This window comes from Lycorma delicatula, chromosome 1 (genome assembly GCF_047948215.1).
Source record: "Lycorma delicatula isolate Av1 chromosome 1, ASM4794821v1, whole genome shotgun sequence".
NCBI classification, from domain to species: domain Eukaryota; kingdom Metazoa; phylum Arthropoda; class Insecta; order Hemiptera; family Fulgoridae; genus Lycorma; species Lycorma delicatula.
In genome coordinates, this window is record NC_134455.1 from 197,932,187 (window position 1) to 197,949,571 (window position 17,385).

At 29.8% G+C, this 17,385-nt stretch overlaps 1 protein-coding gene across 2 annotated transcripts in view; it reads left to right on the forward strand.

Moving 5' to 3' along the window:
* uif (sushi, von Willebrand factor type A, EGF and pentraxin domain-containing protein uif) overlaps positions 1 to 17,385 on the forward strand; it is a 382,421-nt gene that overhangs the window by 208,171 nt on the left and 156,865 nt on the right. For both annotated transcript variants that reach the window (XR_012756945.1, XM_075370063.1), the window contains exons 12-17: positions 1,073 to 1,241; positions 1,468 to 1,647; positions 4,227 to 4,409; positions 6,701 to 6,883; positions 15,204 to 15,383; positions 16,233 to 16,435. Coding sequence is in view for 1 of the 2 variants with exons in the window: in XM_075370063.1 (XP_075226178.1) it covers positions 1,073 to 1,241; positions 1,468 to 1,647; positions 4,227 to 4,409; positions 6,701 to 6,883; positions 15,204 to 15,383; positions 16,233 to 16,435 (1,098 nt within the window). In the remaining variant the exon portion in view is untranslated. The remainder of the gene's footprint in view (positions 1 to 1,072; positions 1,242 to 1,467; positions 1,648 to 4,226; positions 4,410 to 6,700; positions 6,884 to 15,203; positions 15,384 to 16,232; positions 16,436 to 17,385) is intronic.

Genomic DNA, 17,385 nt, shown 5'->3' on the forward strand with positions numbered 1-17,385 from the left:
AGTAGTGGAGTGGACTTTTTTCGATTGAAAAGTTATTGTAAGGACCTGAAATAGGGCTACACAGAATTTTCTTTTAAGGATATCAGAGGCTTAACTAAATCAAAATGTTTTTACCTAACAGTAATAACCAGTTTGAGATTTTTCTGTGAAACTAACATAGGTGACAAATCATTGAATTATTTTTGTTTTGGACCGTGCAATTGTCAGCTAGTAATAGTGTTTTTATCATTTTATTGTGTATATATATAATTTTTTTTCCATAAAATTTAAAAACAAAAATAAATATTGCAAAGGATTTTAACGTAACACTAAAATTTTCGTACCATATCCATTTTGTTGTCATGACCTGGGTTTGTTTATATCCATTTTTATCATATCCATGATAGAAAGAAACAATGACAATTTTTTTTGTAGTAGTATAGTTTAATAGCTTAAAGCAAGGCACTAGGGAAATTTCCAAATATATGGGCAGGCCAAAGTGGCCTAACCATATGATTTCTTCATTTGTTCTTATGTCAAGAACATTGTTTATTCACGAAAGTTATGCACTTTTGTTAATTGAAGCTGAAAATTAAGGAAACAATTTCACACATTCACAATTTCTGCACTTTACAGTGCTTTTTCTCAGAGCACAAAGCACATCATATCACTCTTCTGAAGATGGAAGTTAAGAGTTTGATGACTTCATATGGCTGTACATATAACTCTGAAACAGATTTTCTGTTTTTATCAGTGTATCAAATTCTTTATCTCAGTCCTGCAATTGACACTGGATATGTAATAAGAAACATATGAAAAATCCTTTTACAATAAGATTCAGTACACATAAAGTCATTTCTAACAGCAAATTCTGCAATCAGAATAAAACAAATTAGTTTTCTTTCACTTCTATCCTAATAAATGTTTTATGAACTCTTCTAAATTTTTTTGATATTGTTTTGTAAAACATGAGTCAATGTAAGGTTTCTCTGTAAAAAGGTTTTATTTCATTTTTTATTTTATTTTCATGATTACTCTTTTTCAATTGGTATTGCTTTAAAGTATATTAATATAAAAAAAATAATAATTTTAGGTATTTGATGGAGCAAGTACAAGTGGATTAAGACTTCATCCAGGAAATGGATTTACTGGAAACACTGCACCAAAAATTACACTCACGGCTTCAAGTGGTCAGATGCTAGTACGTTTTAACACTGATGCTCTTCATAACAGTAAAGGATGGCGTGCAACATTTTCTGCAGGTTTGTTTCACCTTTTACTCTAATAAAAAGTTGTTACAATAATATTTAGTTTAATCTTCAACAGAAAAAAATACAAAATATTTTTTCTAATGTTTTTATTACTTTTTATTAGAATTGGATATTTCTGTAGTGTTTAGTGAATTTTTATAATCTTCTTTACATTCATTATACAAACACATCATAAAGAGACAACAATTTAATAATGTAATTCAAATTTTTTCTACAGATTGCCCTGTTTTAAGATCAGGAGAAGGTGCTTTGGCATCTAACAGAGATACAGCATTTGGTACTTCAGTCTTATTTACATGTCCAGTTGGTCAAGAGTTTGCAACAGGGAGCAATAAAATCACAACAGTTTGTTTACCTGGAGGAAACTGGTCAATTTCCTACATTCCAAGATGTCAAGGTAAGAAAATAAAACTGATATAAAAACTTATAAATAATTTAACATTATGAAAATATCCCTTTTCTTAAAGAAAAAAAAATACCAGTAGTTTGTAGGTAATGATTTTAGGCTAGAAAAAATTTTACTCCTAGATGCTTGGAAAATATTTAAACTTTATTTAACTTTGAAGAAAACCTTACCTTATCCTTGGACCTGTAAAATTGTAATTACTTTCATTTATCAATTTTACTTTAATAAATTAAGAAAACAGTGCTAAGATATATGTACTCTGGGTACTGCCTGCTCTAGCTGAAAACTACCTTTACAGGTGCCTTCTGTTGAATTTCTTAATTTTATATAAACATTTTAAAATAGTGAAAATGTATTGTTGTATTTATTTAAGTACACAAAATTATTGAATTCATATTAGTGAAATCTCCCAATTAGTCCTCCTTGGCATTCCAATAGATTAATATTATCATCAGCATACACAGCCAGGACTACACTGTAGTCATTTTCGTTTTCTTAGGAATTACCACATACAAGCAGTAAAATCTTTTTAATAAATTGAGAATGTACAAGTACCATAAAGGATAAACACAAGTAGCGGATAATTATGTACTTTATTTGTATAGAACATAAATATTTTATGTTTAATATGTATTCGGAAATAATGGTATAAATAATATTGTTTTTAATATTTTTATGTGCGGCATGGTGAATCATGTATTTTTCACCAAGCAGCTAATTTTAATGTATTAACCCAAGTTTCTTCTGCTTTGTGAATAATCCTTGCAATTACGATATTTATTTATTTTTATATTATTGATTTATTCTTTTTTTTTTTAAATGGAAGCATTGTTTGCTTTCCCTCTCTAGGTAAATTTCAAATCACATTTTCCACATCATCCAATGCTTGCTTTTGCTTTGCACTGACATTTTTGCTTTTTGCTTTGAGTTAGTACTGACATTACTTCAAAAGCAATCTTCATTGAATAAGATGTTTAAAGAAAGAATTTTCATTATTAATTTAATTATACTTCTTCATACTGCACCCGCTTGTTTTATCTAGAACTACTTAAAAAATTGTTGAAATATATATAAAAAATCTAAAATTGTAAAATAATTGAAGCATTAAGAAAATTAATTACATATGTTTACTAATTTAAAAAAAAATGAAACAAATGCAGTAAACAAAAGAATGAACTTTATTACTAATAATTAAAATGGACTCTGCCTCTAGTCTACATGGTAGAGTAAAATATAAATAACTAAATTATTATTAAATAATGTATAACGAAACGTATAACAGGTTAGTCTAGTGGTTAAACTTGTCTTCACAAAATTAGCTGATTTTAATTCTCAACTTGAAGTTGAGAATTCTAAGGTTTGAGTACTTGCAAAAGCAGTATTTTTTATATGGATTTGAATGCTGGACTGTCGGTACCAGTGTTCTTTGGTGATGGGTTTCAATTAAGCACACATCTTGGGAGTGGTCGACCTGAGTCTGTTTCAGACTACATGTTTACTAGGTTCATTTACTGTTACAATGCATCTACATCAGGCCTGACAAGCCAGTAGCAATAATTATATTTGCATATACACACACATCCAGACCCAGCAGTAGCTGAAATACTGATTGGAGAAATCAAACATAATGGGAATGAGTAATATTAAAACTGTGAATCTAAGGAACAAGGGGAAAATGATCAGTCAAGCATAATAATCCCAAGCAAGGACAATGTATAACAAATGAGTGAGGGTGTAGAAAGTTGTACTTAAATGGTGAAGGTCTATGAATGAAGTGGCACTACTAACATCAATGCAATGAGCCATTTTTGTAATCTGCAGTTCTGAACTTTAGTATTAGTATATTGCTATTTTTAAAACAGGGATTGTACTTCAGAATAACTTTTGAATTGCTGGGTGTTTATTTATTGGTAAGTTTTTTGATATAATATTATTTTTATTTTTGCTGGTCTCAAAGGATTATCTAGACAGAGCTTAAGTTAGAAATTTTTAAATAAAAGTAATAAAGATTTATGGTCATGTAACAAAAATGTCACATTTTGCTAAGACTGATCATAGAATGGAGAAGTGTAAAAACCAGTGAAATGACAGATGATAAGTGCAATTTCATCTGTATGGAATTTTCATTACATTATGTAATAACAGTAAATAATTTTTTGAAAATATACACTTGATCACATATTATAATCCTAAGAATTATTAAATCAAATTTTTGAGGGGAAAGAATTTCAATGGATTTCATAGCTAGAACAATGTAATATAAATATTTGACAGTTATTAACTATAATATTTAGGCTAATTGAAACTTAAGAAAAAAGTTGCAATTACAACTTATAGTAATGTAATTACTATAGTTGTATTTATAATATTTATTATTATTGTATGTGTAACAATTGTTAAAACAAACTGTATGAGCTAAGTTTCACAGACTGCATAATAATACATTACAAAACAACTTTGTTTATGTTAAGTTTTAAAATAAGTTAAAGATTAGAATAACAAAAAAAAAACAATAATAATAACAATTAGTGGGTTTTTTCGCTGTTTTTAATGATTGCTTTGTTTATTAGAGGTATATTGTGGACCAGTACCGCAGATTGATAATGGATTTTCAATTGGATCCTCTAATGTTACTTATCGTGGTGAAGCTTTATACCAGTGCTATGCAGGATTTGCTTTTCCATCAGGATCACCTATTGAGAAAGTTTCATGTCTTGCAGACGGACGATGGGAAAAGTTACCTACATGTCTTGGTATGGTTCTAAAGTATAAATATAAACTGTGTAGTTTCTAAGAAGTCTAGACTAATCTACATTTCTAGCTATTGTATATTATTTAGGAAATATCTATTTATTGTTAAAAGGGAAGGGTTCCAGGGAAGGGTTAAAAAAAATAGTATAAAATACAATCATTTTAATATAAGAAAAATTTTACGGTAGTAAAATAACTTGCTGATTTTTTATTCAGTTTTAAATTCTATTTTTTATTGTTGTTTTTAAAAAATGGCTTATTGTTTTATATGCCAATTTGAATTTTTGTTTACCATATGCATTCATAATCTTACCTAGTTTGCTGTAATTATTTTTTGTGTGCGTGTGTGTTTGGTATTTTTTAATTTGAACTGTGTTTATTATTTACTTTTTATGTTAATGCATTAATTTAATTTTGAAGTAAATCTGTAATCATAACCGTTTTATACTACAATAATTTTTATTACATTTGATTCATGTTTGATTCTTCAGGGTATATTATTAAAAATTCTATTTTTTGTTTGCATAATTAATTAAAAGTTTTATATTTTATAGTGTTATAGTTAACATATGTTTTTTATGAATGTGTAAGTTAAAAACTTACACATAATTCAGGAAAAACATAAAAGACAAAAATATAATAAATTCAGATTAACTGTGAAATTATAAAAAATATTTTCGTGTGATAAAAAGACCAGAAAAAACTTAATCATATTAAGTTACTAGTAACTTAATATCATTTTAATTATAAATTAAATTAACTACTTAATAACAAAGCACAAAAAGAATTGATTATATAACCATATTAACACATAAAGTTGATAAAGAAATACCTCCTAATTAAAACATAAACAATTAACAAATTAAGAGATCATTTATAGTTATGAACAAATTTGTTAAATAAAACTTCAAACTGGCATACAAAGAAAGTAATATATTAGGAACAGTAAAATAACAATGCCCTATTATTTTACAAATGAGAAACTTGTAAATTTCACTTATAATTATTGTAATGGTAATGGTGCCAAGGTGTTGAGGAATATCATCAATTTCTCAGCTGAAAGATTCATTGTAGGTATTTATAAATCCTCAAAATGCTGCAGAAAGAAGGATTATTTGCAGTAATACCAAAATTGAAAAGAAGAGGTTTTACTTTTGATATAGTAAAGCCCTAATATTAGTAATTGGTTGGTAAATTCCTCATATTGTTATACAGTAAACATTACATGATGGTCTGTATCCATATTGCCTTCACCTATTGAACATCTTTAAGAAACTGAACTGTCAGAGGAATCTGTGACCAAATTATTGTATGATTAATAAAAAATAATGTCTATTTCCTCACAAATACTCTTCAAAGATGAAGCAACAAGTTATTAAAAGTACAAAGAGTACATATTTTGTAGAATGGTAACAATCTTCACGTACAAAAGTCAAATCCTCATACTGAAATTAACTACCAGCATAGTTTTTCAATAAATTTCTGGTATAGTAGAATAGGTAATATTCTTAATGCAGCTTGTATTTCACTGGCAGATTCACATGTATGGTTAATTAAAATTTCTTCAGAATGAGAGACCACATCCTTTGGAGATGTATTATTAATGATACAGACTTTTATGTATTCTCAGCATGATGAAACACCATCTCATTGTCTTGTCTTATTATTCATCATCTCAAAATTTCTCAATCAATGGATTGGATTACAACCATAACCAACCAGATCGCACCTGGTAAGAATCCCCACAATTTCTTTTTTTGGGAATATATAAAAATGTTTCCGTACTTGTAGAAGTCAGAGAATGTAAATTCTCTGACCAAAGAAATCAAGAACAGGCCAACAGTGTTGTAAGTGCAATCTCACCTGTAATTTTCCAAGCTGAAATGTATATTCAGACTGCTGGTTAACAATATGAACATTTGATGTTATCATACTTCCTTTTACAAATTTGTCAATTTCATGTTTCTTTTAATATATTATATTATTATTATTATTATTAATTTATAGAAAAGTATATTGTACACAACCTCCAAGGAAGGTATGTTATACCATATTCATGAAATAAACAGGAATTTAAAAAATTATGTTTGCCATAATTAATTTTTATAAAGATAATTTTAATAAATTCTCTTACTTATCTTTGTTCCACTAGTCACTTAAAATTTAAATATTATCATGAGATGCTGTGGGAATAAATTATGTAGTAGAACAAGTTATTCAAATTATTGATAACTAGATAATCTGTTTATCATAGTGCTAAGAATGTAATAATTGTTTTTTTTTAATTTTTCAGCATCGCAATGTTCACCACTTCCAGAGACTCCTCATGCAAATGCCACTGTTTTAAATGGCGGTGGAAGAAGTTATGGAACAATAGTTCGTTTTGAATGTGAACCAGGATATGTTCGAACAGGACACCCAGTAATATTGTGTATGAGCAATGGCACTTGGTCAAGCAATGTTCCAACATGCTCACGTTAGTATCAGATTTGTTGTTGTTATATATTATCTTTCTTTTCTGTTTAGCCTCCAGAACCACTGTAAGGTATTACTTCAGAGGATGAATGAGGATGATGTGTATGAATATAAATGAAATAGTCTTGTACAGTCTCAGGTTGACCATTCCTGAGGTGTATGGTTAATATTATATATTATCTAAGCTTATATTGTTTGTAAAACTGCTGAATTTTATAACATTGAATAATACATATTACTGAATATGGTATATGTACTGTTTAATCCTATCAGCCATAGTAGTTATACACCACTGTCTGTATACAATCTGTTATTACCTTTCATCCAATACTAAACTTGTATCAAAATAGTCAGAAGCTTATTAAAGATTCTTCCTTTCTTTTCTGAAATAATCTTTTAACTGAACATGTAATATATCCTTCATTCTCAGCAATCAGCCTCATGTATTATCTTTGCCTTTTTTTTTTTGCTTAATAATAAAACTACATAAGTTTGAAGCTTGTGCATGAGATATGGAAATGGAATTTTTTTCTCCCCATGGAGATTGGCAGGGCCATGACTTCGTATGGAGTTTTCTTTAATCATCTTACCATAACCAAATTTACATTCCTTGAATTTCTTAAGTTCATCATCTTCTTCTAGATTTATTATATATACATATATTAAATTGAATGTAAACCACCAAAAAACAGTAAATAGATATGTCTAAATGTACCATATAAATTCCAAGAATTCATTTTTACAGGATCCCACATCTTCAGGTGTTATTAAATTCTACAATTACATTAAAACATATTTATTTATGATTTTTTAGTTTGTTGAAATTGTTTTTTTGAAAATCCTGAAATTTATTATGGACAAATTTTTTTGCAAAATTTTCAAAAAACAATTTCGACCTACTTTCAAATCATAATTAAATATGTTTTAATGTAATTGTAGAATTTACTAATGACTAATGATGAATAAAAACTAAATATCCTGTCAAAATCGACTTTTGAAATTAATGTGGTAAGTTTAACTATATATACTTTCTTTTTGTTAACAAGGTGGAGGAACCCCATTAAGGGTGCCAAGGCACTGTTGGGCTCATTAACAGGTTCCGCAATATGTTATTAAGTGTGCCTGTGTATCTGCGCACTACCAACTAAACTTCCACCCCAGGCTAATCACCCCTCCTGGAAACTGCTAAAGTGGCATTACTTCAGGAGGGGATAAATGCCCACATACAATCACACACCACTAGCAATAAAGTAGCACCACACACACACACACACACACACACACACCAAGAACAGTGCATCATAACAACACACAATACAACCAAAGGCACAATGCCCACAAAAAGGTGCCAACAAAACATGCACACCAGCTCCAACAGGCCCTTAAATCCACGCAACAGTCATCAACACACAAAACAGCTCATCAAAAAGAACACAACATAGTAACCGCCAGTCATAATAAACATCCACAGTGCACACACACACACACTTCACAACTTACAGACAAGCACACCCAACAAAAAGGACACAAAACAGCACTTACCAATACGATTCTGCAAATGTTCTCTGAAGCAACGAGTGCCATCAGGCACCAAAACGAAGTGCCCACATATTCATCACGCCAAGGCAACTTCAGCTTGTTTGGGAGACCTCCCTTGGCACTCAGCCGCAGGCCTGTTCGGCTCGGCTCTGTGAAAGGACTCCAATTTCCCTCTGTACTTGCCATACTCAGCTACTCCTGCCCACAGTTCGGCTCCATACAGTAGAGCAGAATATGCCACTCCGACTAGTAACCTCCTGCATTGCTAGTGGGCTACCCCTGTTCAGAAGGAGACTGGCAACCAACTGCAGCACCCTTTAAGCCTTCTCGCTTGCCTCAATGGCATGGACTCCAAACCTAAGTCTGGAGTCGATCCATATCCCAAGATAGTTAATTGCCGGCCTCGTGACTATCTTCCTACCTTCCAACTCAAAAGTCAGTACAGGCCTTCTTTTTGCAGAGGTAATAACAACTGCCACAGTTTTTTCCTGGTGCAAGCTCCAGCTCGACACTGGCCACCCAGGCACAGATTGCTGAGAAGGTGTCACGAATTTTACTGACAGCCTCTCGCCAAATATTAGCGTCAATCACCATAGCAAGATCATCTGCATATCTATATAAGGCTACTCCATGAGGCAGTGTAACCTGAAACACCCCATTGTAAGCGACATTCCAGTGGGTCGGTCCAAGGACCAACCCCTATGGCATTCCTCTATCTAGACATTGTCCAACTAGTCTGCACTGCACCTGACAAATCAGCTTACGCCCAGTGAGATACGACTGTACCATTCTTATCAAATATTCCGGGACATCAAAAGCCGCCAAGGAATGCATTATTGCAGTGTGAGAAATGCAATTAAATGCATTTTTCACGTCAAGTGTCACCAGGACAACCATCCTGTCTCCACTGTCTCTCATAGATCTCTCCGTCTCGCACATACCTGCCATAGCATTCAAGGCAGGCCTACCCCCATGATAGCCAAATTGCCTCGCAGAGAGTCTGCCTACCTCCTACACAGCTCTCGATATGCGCTGTTGAATCATTCGCTCCAATACCTTGGCAAGTGAGTCAATCATGGCCAGCAGCCGGTATGAGGAGGGAAGTGCCAGATCCCTCCCCAACTTAGGCACCAGCACCTATATTTATATTTCATTTAATGTTAAATTTATTAGCACAGTGGTCAATATGGTTAATGAATTATTTGAATTAGAAAAAAAATATATGTATATATATTTAACTCTCATCCATCCACTACACAAAAAATCTGATGTGGAGAACACATAACTTCCTTATATGCCTATTAAATTACATTTACACATTTGTTTTTAAATGAAAAGTTCAAAAAATTTTATTTCATTAAAAACTTTGATATTTTTTCATTTATTTATCAAAGAATTATTTTACATTAATTATTTTAAAGGGGTTTTTACAATGAGAGGTTAATAACTATTAATAAACCAATATATTTAAATTAAAAAGTTAAAAAAAGGAGATGAAGTCTGATTTGAACTGATGTATCCTTCCCTTATGATTCAAATGTTTCATTAATTAAAATTTTATTTGGTTACAACTCTGGAACCAATGAAAATAAGTACCATGATATACCATTGAAAGGCTCTCAATGGGAGCTTATTACTGCAGTTAAGAAAAAGTCCAAAATCCAAATTTAGCTTTTTTGGACACTTTTGGTTCTGTCAATTGCAATGAAAAGGAACGGTGTACAACTAAATATTACAACAGACCTAAATCCAAAATTTCAACATCCTATGGCTTATCGTTTTTCAGTTATCCGAGATACATACATACATACATATATGTATGTACAGATATCACGTTGAAACTAGTCAAAATGGATTCAAGGATGCAAAATTTTTCACGGTGACAATACTTCTTTTACTTTGTACAAGGAAGTAAATAGAGAACAAAAGAGATTCTAACAATTACAGGGGAATCTCACTCCTAGACACAACATACAATATTCTTTCAAGAATCATCCTCAACAGGATTGGTTCACAACTGAAGAAAGAACTAGGAGAATACCTGGGAGGTTTCAGACCCTGGTGGAGCTGTCTAGACCAGATCATGAGTCTCAAGCTAATAATGGATTACAACAGGAAAAGAAACAGAGACATGGTGATAATACTAGTAAATTTTAAGAAAGCTTTTGACTGCATCCATAGAGAATCCCCACTAAAAATTCTAAGACACCTTGCACTACATACCAAATTAATAAACATGATAAAACTGACCATCACAAACATTAAGTCAAAGGTAAAATTCTGAGGCGAGCTCTCTCAACCATTTGAGATTAAAATAAGACTGTACCAAGGTGATGGGCTCTCACCACTATTATTCAGCTGTACTTTAGAAATGGTAATGAGAAAATTGTTCAAAAATGCCTCCTAAAGTAAAATACACCAAAAAATCCAAACAAACTGTCTTGGTTTTGCTGATGACTTGGCATTGCTGGCAAACAACATTGATGAAGCTAAAGCATAGATATTAGAACTTTAAAACTTTGCAAATAAAATTGGCCTCAAAACATCATTCAAAAAGACAGAAATTATGCCCCAAAAACCAAGACAATTAAAAGAAGTACCATAAACAGTAATAAAATCAAAATAGTAACCTGGTTTAAATACCTCTGAGAAATAATAACAAACAACCTAAATGAAAAACATTGACCCAAATAAGAAGAAACAAACTAGCTAAAGCTCAAAAACTAACCTGGTACACTTGCAATAAAAAATGTCTGTCAATAAATGCAAAAATAAGACACTACAACACAGATATAAAACCAGAAGCCACTAATGCAGTAGAAACACTCTTCCACCTGAACAAACAATCAAAGACAGATAGACTCCAGAAAATCAAAAGAAGAATTGGAAGTAGCTGCATCAGTAAGAAGTATCAGAAAGATGGGCAGTGGTGAATTGTGCCCAACAAAGTCTTGCACAAAGAGTTAGAACCTATCACTGATGCCATGCATAAAGGGATACTAGGATTCTTTGAATATATCATGAGGATGCAAGATTCAAGACTTCTGAAACAGTACAGTACAATCTCGACTCAAAAAAAATCAAGACAGGATGCAGATGGATTAGAGAATAAGAGAGGATCAAAAGGAAATTGGCCTTACACCAGAAGACACCACAGATAAGATAAAATTAAACAAGAAAATCGCGAACAAATACACTTACTTCACAATCAAAAGGAAAAACTCACAACACCAACAAAACACAAACATTTTCATCACTAGAAAAGACACAAAGATCGGAATGCATGAAAAAGTACTGGGAGGACCGTAAGGCCCAATCAGTCTAATTGAAGAGACTTGGCTAATGGACTGACTAAAGTAATCTTATGCCGTCATAAAAGATAATAATAATATTGTATATATAATCCACCTAAGCATAGAAATAAACTGACACCTTTTTTTTTAACCTCCAAGACCATCATTAGGAATTGCTTCAGAGGATGAGATAGATGATTTGTAGTGTGTGAAAATGCCATGCCTAACCAGGATTCAAACATGGAACCTCCAGATGAAAGGCCAAGACGCTACCACTCTCGCCATGGAGGTTGACACTTACCTACTTTTTCATAACTTCATAATAGTGCTTTCGTGGCAACCCACATCTTCAGTTGAAGTTTTTGTTTTTTAATTTTCATATCAAATTACATATTAAACTCAAAGACATTTAAAATACATATAGAAATTTTTTGATAATATATGTAATTTCATATTTTTTATCAAATTAAAATTGAAAGTTAAGAATTAAAATATAACATTTAAAAAAAACATATACAATTTTTCTAAAATTTCTAATTTTTTATTTCTATTTTCTCGTTCAATATTTACATTTTCAATTATTTCTAAATTATTTTCTAAGCTAGTTACATTATGATTATTATTTATTAAATGGTCAGCTACATTTGAGAAACCTATTTTATTTTTAAATGATCTAAAATGTTCATTAAATCTATCTTTAAAGGTCCTATTTGTTTTACCAATATATATATTTTTGCAACTGTTGCATTTAATTTTATAACCACTGGAAGAATTATATTTATCTTTTACTTTTTTATTATAATATTTTAATTGTTTTATTATATGATTATCAGATTTATATTTTTTATCATTATATGCATCAATCATGTTTTTTATAATTTTATTTGTAGAAGAGTATTTTATATAAATGTTTTCATTATTTTTTATTTTTATATATAGGTATTAATGTAGTAATGTTTATATTATTGAAAAATTTTGAATTTTATTTTTTATACATATTATCAATTAATGACGTATGATATCCATTTTTATAGCCTTATTTTTTATACTATTTATTTCTTTATACAATTCCTGTTTATTGTTTATGTATTTTATTGCTCTATTTATCATGTTTTTAAAAATATTAATTTTTTTGGAACCAAGGATGATTATTAGAATTCTTGTTTATAATGGTTTCATTTGAGGTAGGTTTTTTATATACTTCAGTTATTGTTTGATTATTTTTTTTATTTTAATATTTATGTTTAAATAATTTATTTTTCTGTTATGTTTCATTTCATTTGTAAATTTTAATGTTTTGTGATATGAATTTCATTTATTTAAAATTACTTCATGTTCGTTGTTTATAACTGGTTCAAAATATCATCCACGTATCTGACCCATAATAAAATTTTATGTATGTGATTTATGCCATAGACTATTTTACTTTCAAATTTCTGACATTACAGCAAATAAGGGAAATCCCATTGGTGAAACATTTTCTTGTCTATAACAGGTTCCATTAAATTCAAAATAATTCTGCTTACATATATTTTTAATTATTGTTATAATATTTATAAATTGTTGGTCTTCACCTGTTTTTATTAATTTGTTTTCCATTATTAATATTGTACAATCAATGGGTGTATTTGGGTACATATTAGTTATATTGAAGCTAATCATTTTAGTTTTATTATTAATTTTTAATTTATTAATTAATTTGTACCTGTTTTTTATATTTATATTCTAAATTTGTCTTTGGTTTAATTACTTTATCAATAATTTTGGTAATTATATATCTTGAGGCTGTTTTGAAATTGATTAATGATCTGTGTTATTGGTGTTAAAAAAATAAAAAATAAATATGTTTCTTCTGGTATTTATAAAATTAAATGCAACAATTGTGAAAATCTAGTAAAATGAATAGGTCCTTTAAAGATTCCTTTTTAAGATTTAATGAACATTTTAGATCATTTAAAAAAAAAATACATTTCTCAAATGTAGGTGACCATTTAATAAATAATAATCATAATATAACTAATTCAGAAATAATCAAAAAAGTAAATATTGAACATGAAAATACTAATAAAAAATTAGAAATTTTAGAAAAATTGTATATATATATATATATATATATATATATATAAACTAAATAAGTTAGAAAATTATCCAAATTAATAGAAAATTTTCTAATACAATTCGTTAGGTCAACAACCAAGCAAACAAAATAACAAAAGCAGAAAACCTCGACGTTTCGTCCAAGATGTAGTACTTTATCCAGACAAACCACAAATAAAAAAAAACACCACCAGCAAACACTTATAAACTCCCCCCCCCCCCCACCTAATCTTAAAAAAACCAAAACCCCCATACTAAAAATGTTATTTCCAAATATAAACCCACCGCCATTCCAATGAGTTTAAGTTACAACCCAACCGAAAAATATTAATCCTAAATTAAAAACCAAAATAAAACAAAAACCAGCAAATAACCAATAATACACAACCCATTTTTATCTATTAATTTAAAACACATTAGCATATATACTACTTAAATCAGATATGTCCATTCTATTATAGAATTTATATGCTTTTTAATGTGGATCATTTCCAATATATTTCTTTTTACGAAATTAGGTTCCCGTTTTTGTTTTTTTTTTAATTGCATTAGAAAATTTTCTATTAATTTGGATGATTTTCTAACGAATAGTTTTTTTTATTTGTCTAACCAAAGAGTAGAGTTTAGTTATTATTATATATATATGTGTGTGTGTAAATTCAGCCTTATAAATTAGCTACAGAATTTGATGGGGACATTCCTATTAAAATTATTTAAGTTGGTACACAAAGATAAGATATTGATAAATTAATAGTTACTGCAATTCTTTTTCATTTTCATTCTCTTGACTGAACAAATAATATTTGTTATGAATTTTTTTAAATATTTTCAAATTTTATCAACAAACAATTTTTACAAAATAAAATGTAAAAAGCTAATGTTTGGATGAACGTAAAATAGTAAAGGTAAGAGTGATATATATATATATATATATATATATATATACATCAGTCTTTTATTATCAGTTTATTATATATATATATATATATCACTTACTGTTTCATTGAACTCTCAAAACATACAGGAGAAAATTTACTTATTTAGCTTACAGTTTTAAAACTATGACATTTATGATGGGGATTTCCTACTATCTGCAGGTTCATTGATAATGAATTATTACCCATGTAAATAGGGTGATTGTTAAATAAAAAATGTGAAAAATAGCAGTTAGTCAGGTGGTAACTTATTTAATTTGTAAACTGTTCTCAGTTTAATAAAAGGCTTGTGAATATTGTACAATATTATATTTATTTTCAGCTGAGCAGTTTGCCAAATTTTGGTATGTGTTTTACTGCCAAGAAAGAATTTATACAAAAGTTTTACTAGAAAATATGTCTAAGTCTTATCTTAAATGTTTTATATGGATTATTCATTTTGCATTATGTTTTGTAGGTGCCCAGTGTCCAATAATTCCAGATATACCAAATGGTTTTATTATTGATTCTCATCGAAAGTACTATTTTGGTGATGAGGCACGTGTTCAGTGTCATAAAGGTTTCAAATTAACTGGTGGATCAAGTATTATAAAATGTGGACCAAATCAAATTTTTGAGAATCCTCCCCGGTGTGAAGGTATGTAATATTACGTCTAACCATATTAAATAACAGTGATCAGACATGTGCACGCACGCACGTGTGTGTGTGCACCAAAACATGTGCACACATATATATGTGTGATTAAATAAGAATATCGAAATAAACAGTTTGCTTTTGATTTTTTAACAACAAAAAAAAAAAATAAATAAAATTAGTTGTCATCTGGAGAAGAGGTCGTGTGGTTTAATTTTACTTATTTCATAAGTAAAAATTGATGAATGCTTTAATTTAGAAGTAATTTGTAAGAAAATGTTTTATAATTGTATTTATTTTTATTTTACATTTTTTCACATTAACAAGTTTTTGACAAACAAGATTATTGTATTTTAGATTGTTTTTTTTTTTTTTAAAACCACCAAAGACTATTTAACTTCGACACTATCTAAGATGGCACATTTCACTTGATACCATTTACTCTACACGCATTCATTACCTTTTACAATTTAATTTTTACAATTTGTCACTTTTATGAATCTAAAAACTTCTATCTTTTTGGTATCAGTTATGTGTAACTATCTAGTACAATATTGGGTTTAAGGTTTATGGTTTGACTGTTTTCCTTACTATGATTCAAAGTAAAACTGTCAGTATTTGATAACAAAAGAATATATTTCAGTTCATAATTTCACCCACTCTTAAGTGTATTTTTCTCTGTGGTGAAGTGGAAAAAACTTCTCAAGTAATAAAAAATAATTAAAATTATCTGATTTGTATATTTTTTTAATTATTTATGCAACAGGTTTGTATGCACATAAAATTATGCACATACAAGTATATCTTAAACATTTTGATAAATTTTATCATTTTTTAAATTTTTTATTGTAGATGTAAATGAATGTGCAAGCAGTCAGTGTGATTTAGCTTCTACAGAATGTATGAACACGCCTGGAAGCTTTCATTGTAAATGTCGGGGAGGTTTTGCTGCTACAATGGAATGCCGACCTGTAGGTGATCTTGGTCTAACTACCGGAGGAATTCCTGATGAATCTATTACAGTTTCTGGAAATGAACTTGACTATTCAAAACATGTAAACTATCATTTGAATTTTTTACTCATGTAATTTATATCAGTTTCAATCCTAACTTGCATTATATTTCATTTAAAATAAACTACTCACATCTAAGGTAGTCCTTGTTAGGGTTCATCCTGACCTCATAGGGGAAGACACCCTCCATGTGATGGTTTTGGTTGCCATGCCACCTCCTCCGTACCTAGCCATTATGGGCTTTACTGGAGGTCATCTTCAGTACTTGGCGATGATATCTTAGTCAAGCCTCAACCAAGATGCCACCAATACAAATGCCACAAGCGACATTCGCATCGGTGTCCTACTAACTAACTTAAACTCCAAACAAAACTCATCTAGCCAAGTCTCATACAAGAATAAATGACTTTCTAAGAATGAAGAAACTGAACCCTACCTACCCGAAAGGCAAAAATGTGTTCGTCACACAACAAATCATAAAACGCAAAACAAAAACACTAAAAAAAAACTTAAGAATAAAAGTAAATAATGTAACATAACAGTAACATAAAACATAACTAATGAAAAACAAACAAATCTATAATCAAACAGAAATAAAAACAGCAACAGTTTAACAATCCATAAAAAAAAAAGCAATAAAACCAAACAAACACAAAAAAGGAAAGCCCAAGCAGAACATCACACCCTTTCAGCAATACTTTCTTTTGGTAAATATGTATTAAAACTTTCTTTGATCAACCATTCTGCCCATCTTTTCCAATTAACATGTAGATGACAAATAACATCAAGTTGGCAAATGGTCCCCATGCTCATTAAGTCATTCCTAGCATATTCATATATTACATGATAAGCATCATCCAACAATACGCAACACATACCAGAGTCTGCCAGGCCGAATTTCTGAAGTCTGTCCCAAAAAGCATCATGCCCAGAAAGAAATTGCGTCATATTCTTGTTCGGGTGTACCCAAGAGTTGTCCCGCAAATCAACAA